The following is a 13237-nucleotide window of genomic DNA, read 5'->3' as shown; positions in this document are numbered from 1 at the left end:
TCCCTGCTAAAGATTAGGTTAGATTTTGAAACTCTGTCTTTCAATGCTATGGCCAACAGAGGTGAAGCAAGACAGGTATCAAGGTCTGCATTAAACAAATAGAAGCGGGGTAGCCAAAGGCGTCAAAGTCATGAACATATCAGCCCTCACACTAAAATCCTTTAAATATAGAGACACCGCTTCCCAAATTGTCTCCTTCAAGTCAGATACACAAACCTAGTTATTGAGAATATCAAGTCCATTTGCAAATGTTGTAATGCATTTAATTGGATAACATGTTCACAGTGTTGGAAGATGTAAAGCACAACAGAAGTGCAAAAATGTTAAATTACATCACACTCCAAAACTGGTACTTCATCCTTTTAAAAAGTGAGCGGGACATGAACTTTGAGATATTTGTACCTTGCAGGGATCAGCAGAAATGAGGAGGCTACAATTCTGTGTAGATCTCCATGAGACAAGATGGAGAAAAACAGCAGAAAAAGGGCAGGCTAATTCTAAAATATCTTGGAGAGGAAGAAAGCCAGTGGTGCAATGTGAAGCCATTTGCTGGACAGCAGTGTCAACTGTAAAAGGGCTACAGGTTACAAAAGTATTTAAAGATTTGCCTCCTGAAATCTGCTTGTTATGAGTCCAATCCAAGTTATCAGGTTCTTATATCTGGATGAAGATGAGGAATTCACTCACTTTAAAGACTTCTCATCCTGAAGGTGGACCCGGTAAAATGACTGAGCTGCACGCTCTATCTTTGATAGTTTAAGGAAGAGAGTCACATTCAGCAAAACCAAGAGCAGCAAACTGTGTAAAGAAAATCAGACTGGTTTAATCATTGCTATCATTTTGCTTCTGCAGTGTTACTTGGGCCATGATGGCCAGAATGAATAATGTTCTATCCTATCTGAACAAACCCTCAGGAAAGAACCTGAGAAAGCATCATGCAGGACTTTAAGGTATCAAGAACATCTGAGTGGGATGTATTAGGCTGTGAAACAGTCTTTCAAAGGAAGTGGTGGAAGTCTCACCCTTTGGCATTTTTAAAACTAGAGTGAATGAATACTAGAAAATGTACTGCGTGAACAATCATGAACTAGCAGCAGCACCGACTAGTTCAACCACGCACATTTTTCATTCTACATACAACGCAGTAATTGAGCTCCTCCCCTGGAGTCTTCCTCCCATTCCCCTGGATGCCAGGATGCACGGTGACCACCCTGATCGCCTGCCCCTCAGGCCAGCCCTGATTAGGACCCCACTGTACTAGTGCCATGTAAACACAAAGAAAGAGAGAGTCCCCTTACAATCTAAGAAAATGATGAGTAACAAAGGGTTCTACTCTGAAGACCACTGAAGTTGACCTCACTTGGGGCCCATATACCACAGGCTGCATGAATCGTCTTTTTCTGCTCCTATATAGGTGTAAATACGATTAGCTCTCAGACATCAGTCAAATTGTGGTTTAACCTCAGTGAGTACTTACAAGATGCTCATTATCACAATGGTGGCTGTGGTCTTCCTTGCAGCATCCCTTTTCCTTCCTGTAGGGAATGGAAAAGATCAGGTTAGAAATGCGCAACATTAATTCTCCTAAAGAGGAGTCTACAGTGCACAACAAGTGGTGGATTAGATGGCAGCCCCGATGGACAGTCACACCAGCTGTGTGCAGTCTGGGATGCCCATTTATGCACATAACAGAAACTATTTCTCTGTCCATCCCAATGGAGGAATCAAGTTTATATGTCCATCTCTTATGCTAATGCAAAGCAGTGCTGTGAAGTATGTTTCTGAGTTAGGCTTGTTCTACACTTAAAACTTAGATTGACCTAGCTACGTTGCTCAGGGGTGTGAAAAATTCATGCCCTTCAGAAACACAGTTAAGCTACACTAAACCTTGATGCAGACATCGCTAGGTCAGCATAAGAATTTTTCTATCGACCTAGCTACTGCCTCTTGAGTGGGTGGATTTACTGTAACGACCAAAAAAACCCTTCTGTAACTGTAGCAAGTGTCTACTCTACAGCAGCACAACCGCAGCTCTGCTATGTGGACAGCCTTAGACAAAGCAGCTCCCAGTGGGTACTCACTTCCATATGCCTACCTGATCACATTGCCAATGCTGCATACCAGTGACCATTCTGGTCACATGGCCAATGCTGCGTACCAATGACCATTCCAGTTTCTTTTCTTGTCTATTGAACCAAAAGTCAACCTGGTTTCAGTAATTATCATCCTGCAGAAAACACTTTAAATTCAGCTGACTGCAAAACCATTCCCCATTGGACACCTTTGGGAATTTGATATTGGCATAGGGCAGGATGAAGTGTACATTTTCTCTCAAACTAAAAGGTGTCACCCACCACTACCGACTGGTTAACCTAGAATTGTGTAAGTTACCTGATCTCCTACAATAGTTCCTAACATTCAGATTTCCTGGCCTGGCAAAGGGACATACATTAAGGCTGCAACATGCATGGAGACAAAAGCACTCACCTGGAAAGCTGGAGCAATGGTGGCAGATTAGGAATGTGGGAATTAACACAGTTACATATGCTACTAACCCAAGTTTACTCTGGTATTCTCAAGGGCTTTTTTCCTGGTTTAAGGTCTGTGTTCTCCATTCAGTGGTTACAATTTAAGTTGTTTCATATAAGTCAGAGTTCTCTGGCACTCATTATTGCACAGATGTTCCTTTTCTCTTTCAAAGTAGTTACTGTACGCCATGGCGAGTCAATCTGTCACGTCTAGTGGCAGGAAGGGGCAATAATGCTAGATGAGCTTCAGTGCCCCAGAAACGACTGAAGCAGCCAGAAGATTGACAAAGAAGTCAGTTTAATTAAAAATACAAAACAAGATGATCATTTGGGATGATGAGTCCAGGGGGCAACTGTAAAATTGTAACCGTTTCAAGGACTGCATTCAGTTACCTGTTTAGTCAAAGTCCAAAAATTAAATGCTTTGGGATTTTGTGCAAGTTCTTAAAATCAGGTTGCATTGCTTTTCCCGTGCAAGCTTTGTGCTGTGTTTAGAGTTACCTTGGAGCAGAATACATTATAGATTGGACTTGAGTTCAGCAGATGCTTGTCACTGCAAAGAGGATCAGACATGCTCCAGATCCTGTATATCTAAGCTTTAGTAATGTAAAATAAACATAAACTATTAATCCAGCTGTCTTTATCTAACTGGGTCTAACAAATACACATAGTGGCATCACGTTTGTTCTGTTTTACTAATTAAAACACCCTCTCTAACTGCTGCTATACCCACCTACTACGTTGCCCTGGGACTCTAATCCAATGTCCCCAGAAGAGTGCTGTGAAGAACGCTTAGGAAGCAGCTCTGCCATATTCCGGTGTAAATTCCGTCGTCGTCTTCTTAGGGCAATAAGTTTCCCAGGATCTTCTATAGATTGGGTTATTGCATATTCTTCCATTAGCAGATCTGATTCTACAGTTGAAAATAAGTATTTATTTTTCCCTTTGCTTTTCAAATGGAAAGCTCACATTATCTGGCTATGATAGAGAAAATAACAGGCAAGGCAAACAAATCAATAGAGGCTGTTGTCTTCTAGAAAATATATATATGATACATAAGAGATTCCTTAAACTGTACCATCGACTTGTACTACCATCATTACACTCAGTACTTTACAGGTATGAAATGTATACTTTTCCAGCACAGTACAGCTCAATGTATTTGCCAAGTGCTGTTGCTTTCTTTCTCATAGCTACAACCAAGGAAGCACTTTGATTTAAATGGGAAATCAAATTAATGGATTTTTTTTTTTTTGTATCCTCACACCTCCTCCTTGGGAGCTGACCCCAATCCCCTGGACACAAGACTATTGATTGCTAAGTGGAAAATTTTTGTAGGAGCCCTTTGATAACATACTGGAAGCACAATACAGTGGCACCCCAGAGTTAGCAATATATTGACCTAGGGCAGGGGTGGGCAAACTACAGCCCGCGGGCTTTGGATCTGGCCCGTGGGATTGCCACCCCCATGGCACTGTGGGCCCTGGCACCACATCCCTGCAGCCCCTGGGAGAGGGGGCCAGAGGTCTGTGCACACTGCCCTTGTCTGTGGGTACCTCCCCCTGAAGCTCCCGTTGTTGGATCATATTAAAGAAGTTCTGTATTAAAATCACAAATAAGTTTGATTCCCCATAGTTTAAATTCCAGGGTATTACTAATGAAGAGGTCTCTTGGTTTTTGGTACTGTTTCTCTCCCTCTCTTTGTGAAACTTGCAAGCTGCTAATTGTGTTAGTACGTTCTAAGACAGAGTCAGTTCTCAAAGCAATTATTTGTAACAACAACTGCTCACACAGATTTCAGAGTAACAGCTGTGTTAGTCTGTATCCGCAAAAAGAAAAGGAGGACTTGTGGCACCTTAGAGACTAACAAATTTATTTGAGCATAAGCTTTCGTGAGCTACAGCTCACTTCATCGGATGCACACAGAGGGAGACTCAAAGCAATACTCTGTAACAACAGAAACAGCACCCAGAGACTCCCCGCCCTTTTGTTGTATTCATCTCACTTTGTTAACAATTGTGATTAAAATAGAGATACAGGATGTATGTGGATGGTTGATTGGTGTGGATAATAACTGAATGATCAGGGAGGTGCCAGCCTAAGAATCCAGTGTACATCGGCTGAAGAAGGCGTCAAGTGGAAATAACCAGAGGACCCCTGGAGGGAAGACTGGAATCCACCCAACAGCCTCAAGGATGGGAGAACCAAAGAACAAGATAACATCTGGCAGCACGGAGCCGTCAGGAATGTGCCATCTGCTGATTGATTCAGCAACAGCATGATGAAGCAATTCCCATAGACTGCCATAGGAATAAATTCCTATAAAAATGGACTCTAGAAAGTGAGAACTTTGGGGTCTGATTCTGCAAACTATCTTCCAGAAGCATCAGATGAGCATCTGACAAGGCCCTGCTCCTTCCTCATGTCCAGGCCACCTGGCCAGTGGCTTGGCATGAGCAATTCTAAGGCTGGTAACTATGATAACAACCTTGCAGAACCTGTGTGTGTGTGTGTGTGTGTGTGTGTGTGTGTGTATGAATGAATGTGTGAATAAATAGGAGATTGAATGGAATGTTATAGCTATAACTAACTACTTACTATGATTCTTTCTATATTCACAATAAATGTGGCATTTTGTCTTTTCCCCTTTAATAAGATCCTGCTAGTTTTTATTTTATTGGTATGACACCATTGCCCGGGAACAGGGAACCATGGCCAATGGGAGCTTCAGGGGAGGTACCCACAGGCAAGGGCAGCAGGGGGAGCCCTCTACCCTCCCATTCCCCAGGGGCCACAGGGACGTAGTGCCGGCCGCTTCCCGGAGTGGGGCTGGGGCAGGCAGGGAGCCTGCCCTGGCCCTGGTGCATGCTGCTGCCACCCTGGAGCCGATCCAGATAAGCGGCACCGGGCCAGAGCCCGCACCCCGAACTCCAACTCCCTATCCTGAGCCCCGTGCATGCACCTCAACCCCCTGCCACACCCCACACCCCTCCTGCACCCCAACCCCCTGCCCTGAGCCCCCTCATACACCCCGGACCCCTCCTCTGCCTCAACCCCTTGCCCTGAGCCCCTTCCTGCTCACCGCACCCCCTCCCACACCACATTCGCTCCTGCACCCCAACCCCCTGCCTCAGCCCTACATTCATGGCCCTGCATGCAATTTCCCCACCCAGATATGGCCTTCAGGCCAAAAAGTTTTCATAGACTATCAGGGTTGGAAGGGACCTCAGGAGGTCATCTAGTCCAACCGCCTGCTCAAAGCAGGACCAATCCCCAACTAAGTCATCCCAGCCACGGCTTTATCAAGCCTGACCTTAAAAACCTCTAAGGAAGGAGATTCCATCACCTCCCTAGGTAACCTATTCCAGTGCTTCAGCACCCTCCTCCTGAAAACGTTTTTCCTAATATCCGACCTAAACCTCCCGCACTGCAACTTGAAACCATTACTCCTTGTGCTGTCAGCTGCTACCACTGAGAACAGTCTAGCTCCATCCTCTTTGGAAACCCTTTTCAGGCAGTTGAAAGCAGCTACAAATCCCCCCTCATTCTTCTCTTCTGCAGACTAAATAATCCCAGTTCCCTCAGTCTCTCCTCATAAATCATGTGCTCCAGCCCCCTAATCATTTTTTTTGCCCTCCGTTGGACTCTTTCCAATTTTGCTCACCCCGACCTAGGGGATCCTCTGACTTGAAGGACACACGAAGAGAATCTCACACTTTGTAAATTTATTTCTTGTAGAATCAGTTTCATGACCACTAAAATTTACCAGATCCATCCACAAAAAAGATTTCACCCTGTTACTACGAAAAGCAAATCCTCACCAAGTTGTTTGAAATTCTCCTCTATCCCGCTCCAGGTGTTCTTCTCAATCAGAGACTTGATGAGGCCCCATGGCTGCTTTTTGTATTTCACATCTGTGGAAAGCCTGCCACAGCACAGAATGGAATGATAAAGTGAGTGATCAATGGTAAAGTTAGTGGTTGTCCATAATCCAAAACAGTCACTATTATAAATAGTCAAGACTTTGTCAGGTGGCAGCACTCACACTGAACAGGTAGGGATTAGACATGGGTAGAGAAAAACTATAAACTGCATTGCAGCTAGAGCTCTGTGGGAACTTGAATTTCCATTTCACAGGACATTCCACATTTCAAAATTTGCTTTAGTTCCCAATAAGAATAAAAACAGATGTTTATATCTCACAAAATAAATGTCAGGGGGAAAAAAAATCCTTTTCAGGTAATTTGTAATGTTTCATTTTGACTTTGACTTTTTTAATATAATTTTAAATAAATTTCAAAAAACAAACAAAAAAAAGTTAAAATGTTCCATTCTGAAAATGTCAAAATGTAATGTCTTTGACCTTGTCAAAATGCTTTTCTCTCCCCCAGTTGTTTTAAACAGATTTTTGTTGCAATTAACACGTTCCCTTGGGAAGTTTCTGGTTTGATGGAAGCATTTTCCAACAGAAGAAACTGTATCAGAAATGTTTCAGAGTAGCAGCCGTGTTAGTCTGTATTGGCAAAAAGAAAAGGAGTACTAGTGGCACCTTAGAGACTAACCAATTTATTTGAGCATAAGCTTTCATGAGCTACAGCTCACTTCATTGGATGCATTCAGTGGAAAATACAGTGAGGAGATTTATATACATACAGAACATGAAAAAATGGGTGTTGTCATACACATTGTAAGGAGAGCGATCACTTAAGATGAGCTATTACCAGCAGGAGAGCGGGGGGGCAGGGGGGGAAGAAAACCTTTTGTAGTGATAATCAAGGTGGGCCATTGCCAGCAGTTAACAAGAACGTCTGAGGAGCAGTGGGGGGTGGCGGAGGGGGGGATAAACATGGGGAAATAGTTTTGCTTTGTGTAATGACACATCCACTCCCAGTCTCTATTCAAGCCTAAATTAATTGTATCCAGTTTGCAAATTAATTCCAATTCAGCAGTCTCTCGTTGGAGTCTGTTTTTGAAGTCTTTTTGTTGTAACATTGCGACCTTTAGGTCTGTAATTGAGTGACCAGAGAGATTGAAGTGTTCTCCAACTGGTTTTTGAATGTTATAATTCTTGACGTCTGATTTGTGTCCATTTATTCTTTTATGTAGAGACTGTCCAGTTTGACCAATGTACATGGCAGAGGGGCATTGCTGGCACATGATGGCATATATCACATTGGTAGATGTGCAGGTGAACGAGCCTCTGATAGTGTGGCTGATGTGATTAGGCCCTATGATGGTGTCCCCTGAATAGATATGTGGGCACGGTTGGCAACGGGCCTTGTTGCAAGGATAGGTTCCTGGGTTAGTGGTTCTGTTGTGTGGGGCGTGGTTGCTGGTTAGTATTTGCTTCAGGTTGGGGGGGTTGTCTGTAGGCAAGGACTGGCCTGTCTCCCAAGATTTGTGAGAGTGATGGGTCGTTCTTCAGGATAGGCTGTAGATCCTTGATGATGCGTTGGAGAGGTTTTAGTTGGGGGCTGAAGGTGATGGCTAGTGGCGTTCTGTTATTATCTTTGTTGGGCCTGTCCTGTAGTAGGTGACTTCTGGGTACTCTTTTGGCTCTGTCAATTTGTTTCTTCACTTCAGCAGGTGGGTATTGCAGTTGTAAGAATGCTTGATAGAGATCTTGTAGGTGTTTGTCTCTGTCTGAGGGGTTGGAGCAAATGCGGTTGTATCGTAGAGCTTGGCTGTAGACTATGGATCGTGTGGTGTGGTCTGGGTGAAAGTTGGAGGCATGTAGGTAGGAATAGCGGTCAGTAGGTTTCCGGTATAGGGTAGTGTTTATGTGACCATCGCTTATTAGCACCGTAGTGTCCAGGAAGTGGATCACTTGAGTGGACTGGTCCAGGCTAAGGCTGATGGTCTACCAGCTCTAATTATAGCTCCTGGACACTACTGTGCTAATAAGCAATGGTCACGTAAACACTACCCTATACCGGAAACCTACTGACCGCTATAGTTACCTACATGCCCCCAGCTTCCATCCAGGATACACCACACGATCCATTGTCTACAGCAAAGCTTTAAGATACAACTGCATTTGCTCCAATCCCTCAGACAGAGACAAACACCTATAAGATCTCTATTAAGCATTCTTAAAACTACAATACCCACCTGCTGAAGTGAAAAAACAGATTGACAGAGCCAGAAGAGTACCCAGAAGTCGCCTACTACAGGACAGGCCCAACGAAGAAAATAACAGAACGCCACTAGCTGTCACCTTCAGCCCCCAACTAAAACCTCTCCAGTGCATCATCAAGGATCTACAACCTATCCTGAAAAATGATCCCTCACTCTCACAGATCTTGGGAGACAGACCAGTCCTCGCTTACAGACAGCCCCCCAACCTGAAGCAAATACTCTCCAGCAACCACGTAACAAAAACACTAACCCAGGAACCTATCCTTGCAACAAGCCCAGTGCCAACTCTGTCCATATATTTATTCAAGAGACACCATCATAGGACCTAATCACATTAGCCACGCCATCAGGGGCTCGTTCACCTGCACATCTACTCATGTGATATATGCCATCATGTGCCAGCAATGCAGCTCTGCCATGTGCATTGGCCAAACCGGACAGTCTCTATGCAAAAGAATAAATGGATACAAATCTGACATCAGGAATTATAACATTCAAAAACCAGTAGGAGAACACTTCAACCTCTCTGGGAAGTGAGCTGTAGCTCACGAAAGCTCATGCTCTAATAAATTGGTTAGTCTCTAAGGTGCCACAAGTCCTCCTTTTCTTTCTGGACACTCAGTAACAGACTTAAAGGTGGCAATTTTACAACAGAAAAGTTTCAAAAACAGACTCCAAGGAGAAACTGCTGAGCTTGAATTAATATGCAAACTAGATACCATTAACCTGGGTTTGAATAGAGACTGGGAGTGGCTGGGTCATTACACATATTGAATCTCTTTCCCCATGTTAAGTATCCTCACACCTTCTTGTCAACTGTCTAAATGGGCCATCTTGATTATCACTACAAAAGTTTTTTTCTCCTGCTGATAATAGCTCATCTTAATTAATTAGCCTCTTACAGTTGGTATGGCTACTTCCACCTTTTCATGTTCTGTGTGTGTGTGTGTGTGTGTGTGTGTGTGTATATACACACACACACACTAATATATATTTATTGTGACAGGGTCGGACCAGATGGCTATAGGAGAGTAATAGAAGGCAGATATATTAGCCCCAGGCTAAGTAGGTCCCTTTTCCGTGAGTAAGGTAACAGGGAAGGTTCCAGAACAATCAGGAACCTTCTGGAGACAATTAAGACAAGCTTATTAGAACACCTGCAGCCAATCAAGAAGCTGCTAGAATCAATTAAGGCAGGCTAATCAGGGCACCTGGGTTTTAAAAAGGAGCTCACTTCAGTTTGTGGTGTGCGTGTGAGGAGCTGGGAGCAAGAGGCACTAGGAGCTGAGAGTGAGAACGCGGACTGTTGGAGGACTGAGGTGTACAAGCATTATCAGACACCAGGAGGAAGGTCCTATGGGGAGGATAAAGAAGGTGTTGGGAGGAGGCCATGGGGAAGTAGCCCAGGGAGTTGTAGCTGTCACACAGCTGTTCCAGGAGGCACTCTAGACAGCTGCATTCCACAGGGCCCTGGCTGGAACCCGGAGCAGAGGGAGGGCCCAGGTTCCCCCCATATCCTCCCAACTCCTAGTCAGACACAGGAGGAATCGCCCGGGACTGTGGGTTCAGAAAAACAGCCAAGCTGAGGGCTGCCGTGAAGCTCCAAGGCGAGCCAATCCACCAATAAGCGCAAGACCCACCAAGGTAGAGCAGGAACTTTGTCACTATATATATGTCACTACTATATGTTCCATTCTATGCATCCGATGACGTGGGCTGTAGCCCATGAAAGCTTATGCTCAAATAAATTTGTTAGTCTCTACGGTGCCACAAGTACTCCTGTTCTTTTTAATTATAGCTCAGTGTTACATATGGTGTTACATACTGTATTTGCTATTGTCCTACACGTACACTCTACGTGCATTGCTTGTATATCCCTCTCCCCTTGACACGTTATGATCACCATACATCTGTATGAGAAGGACCAGAGGAGTCTCTCTTCAGAGCCAGTCAATGCTGCTTCGTAAGCCAGGTTTACACTACAGACCTATATCAGTATAATTGTATTGCTCAGGGGTCCCCTGAGTGAAGTAGTTATACCAACCTAACCCCCTGTGTAGACAGCGTATGTTGAGGGGATAGCTTCTCCCAGACATAGCTACTGCCTCTCAAGGTGGTGAATTAACTATGCTAACAGAAGCAGCTCTCCCACTGGTGTAGTAGTGTCTTCACTAAAGTGGTGCAGCTGCGCTACTGTAGCGCTGTACATGAAGACAAGCCCTTACATCAGCTAGGAGGGTTGCTCAAGGCATTCAGTTTTCCCCAGGCACAGAGTTCACCCCTTTCCCTTCATACTCCCAGTGCCAGAGATCCCAGCCTAAAATCAAACCTGGGTTTCCCACACGGCAGTGTTGAGCATTAGCTGCTACTAGACCTATTCTCTTACGCAGTGTGCTTCAGCGCCAAAAAGCGACTGTAAAAATGGTATTATGAGGGTTCATGTTCATTGTCTCAGTGATTTTCACATCAGATGTGCTCAGTTTATAAGATGATTTTCCTGACTCCCAAGTCTGCAAAGTCAGCTTGGGATCTGAGATTCAAGCTGGGTTCTTTCTAGTGAGCACCATCCCCACTAGTAGAGGTGGTGCAGGCCAAATTACACTTTCACTTACACCTGGGCAATTTAATAGCTTCAAGTTATGCCTTTGGCAATAACAACTGTGCAGGAGCATACACAGGTGTAATTTGTTGGTACTTGGTAAACAATTCCACGGAGAGTTCCCAAGGAGGAGGAGTACAACCCAGCTCATTCTCTTGAAACTACGTTAGCTGTGCAGGGCAGAAGAGTAAAACCTTATTTTTGTCACTAAAAGCCACCAGAGCTGACTAATACTTGCAGGAAACACATACAGTGAATGAGAAGGGGCCATTTTTACATATTTTTCACAGTGGAACCACACTTCAAGGGAAGAAATTTGTGCAAAGAAATGCAACTTTTCCATGCTGTAGACACCTCTTTTAGTAAGTATATTTCAGTGCATACAGCATGGCTCTCCCGCCCCACACCATTCTGGCTCACCGTAATCTGCATTTCTGATTGCATGTGCGGGTGATGGAATATCTGTTCACAGTGTAGAAGTAATCATGATATGGGACATCATGCGTCAGCACCTCTGCATCTATGCGATAAGACTGACCTTTCTGGCTCTGTTTATTCAGGGTCTACCCATAAAAAAAGAAGGGGAAAAAAGACATTTTAAATACCCTGTCTCAGTTCTCTTTCATTCAGTCTTTGGGTTCATCATGCCAGCATAACTACCACCTAAAAGCTACTGGCAGTAGGGAAAGAATCTGAAATAGTTTGAGAAAATGAGACAGGTGGAGAACTCATAATGGTCACAGATAGGGGTTGGCAACCACTGTCCTTCCCACATTGCCAAATGGGAGAAGGCTCCTAGTTAGCTCCCAGCAGGACAGGACAGTTTTAGTATGAAAGAGGAGGAGAACCACTGGTCTAGAACTCTCAGCGTGAGCCTGGGGGCGGGGGGGCAGTAACTCCTGAGTTCTAGTCCTGGCTCTGCCTCTAACTCACTGTGTGACCTCTGAATAGTCATTTCACTTCACTGTGTCTTAGTTTCCTTGTCTATAAAATAAGGCTCACACTTACTCCCGCAAGGATTGTGGGGAAGAAGTAAGGTTTACTAACCTCTCTGAAGATGAAAGGCACTATATAAGTGTTTATTAAAGATGTGGAGGGCAGCTGATCATCATCATTTAACTGCTGAGCCACATTCAAACTCCTAAACTCTGCAGTGTGGTCATTACTGTAGCAGATACTGAAGTGAGGGTTTCTCTCATTTTGGCACACATTGTGAATGCACACAGTACCTGCTTTTCTGTTGCAGTTGTGTACTTCCCAATGAGCGGATTGTTAATCATTATAGTGTAGGTGAGGGTCCTCAACTGATTGCCACTGCTGTCCATATTCCAAGGGGTCGATACAGCATCTAGTCACAAAATGTATAATTATTAACGTCCAACAATTGATAGGGAGTGGTCTCAATCCTTAACTTAGTTGAAAGTGGTTTCAGAGTGAACAGGTTAAAGGTCTGCTCCTCTCCTTCGTGAGTCCCTGTATGTTTACTATTTAACACAATGTAGAATCAGCTCATGTTACTCACTGAGGGATGCCAGAGAGCCTGATTCTCCCTTGCCTTGCACACCTTGCATCATCATTCACACCTGTCAGCAAAACACCATCACTCTGATCAGAGACCATTTCACACCAACTCTGAATAGGTGTAAACAAGGACATGAAGGTAAGGCAATGGAGAATGGGGCCTGAGTGTTTAGAGGTCAGAATTCAGAAGTGTGCTGGGGGAGGAGGGAAGGAATACTTCAACACACACTCTCTTGTCACTTTCTGCTTGTAACTCCTTCCTTGCTGTTGGACATAGAAGTTTTCCAGTGGAAAGGCCCACCTGGAACCAATCCAGATGGTTGGTAATTTACAAGAAGAGGGAAAAGTGAGAGAAGCGCTGGCCAGTATTTCTGGACTTTTATGTCCGCTAGATGCTAGAAGAGCAGAATAGACCATGGGAAAAATTAAAGAAAGGCTTTAAATAAAAAAT

At 44.2% G+C, this 13237-nt stretch overlaps 1 protein-coding gene across 2 annotated transcripts in view; it reads right to left on the bottom strand.

Annotated features, from left to right (window-relative positions):
- Nucleotides 1–13237, bottom strand: part of GRAMD1C (GRAM domain containing 1C) — an 83330-nt gene that overhangs the window by 6047 nt on the left and 64046 nt on the right. The window contains exons 11-16 of one of the 2 annotated variants that reach the window (XM_073308639.1): nt 12495–12613; nt 11686–11828; nt 6350–6453; nt 3262–3441; nt 1478–1535; nt 688–798 (exon numbers count right to left, since the gene is read on the bottom strand). In XM_073308639.1, coding sequence (XP_073164740.1) covers nt 688–798; nt 1478–1535; nt 3262–3441; nt 6350–6453; nt 11686–11828; nt 12495–12613 — 715 coding nt within the window. The remainder of the gene's footprint in view (nt 1–687; nt 799–1477; nt 1536–3261; nt 3442–6349; nt 6454–11685; nt 11829–12494; nt 12614–13237) is intronic. The other variant, XM_073308648.2, reaches the window with a different exon arrangement.

Source organism: Lepidochelys kempii, chromosome 1, assembly GCF_965140285.1.
Source record: "Lepidochelys kempii isolate rLepKem1 chromosome 1, rLepKem1.hap1, whole genome shotgun sequence".
Lineage (NCBI taxonomy): Eukaryota > Metazoa > Chordata > Testudines > Cheloniidae > Lepidochelys > Lepidochelys kempii.
This window is presented reverse-complemented; position numbering and strand designations above follow the sequence as displayed.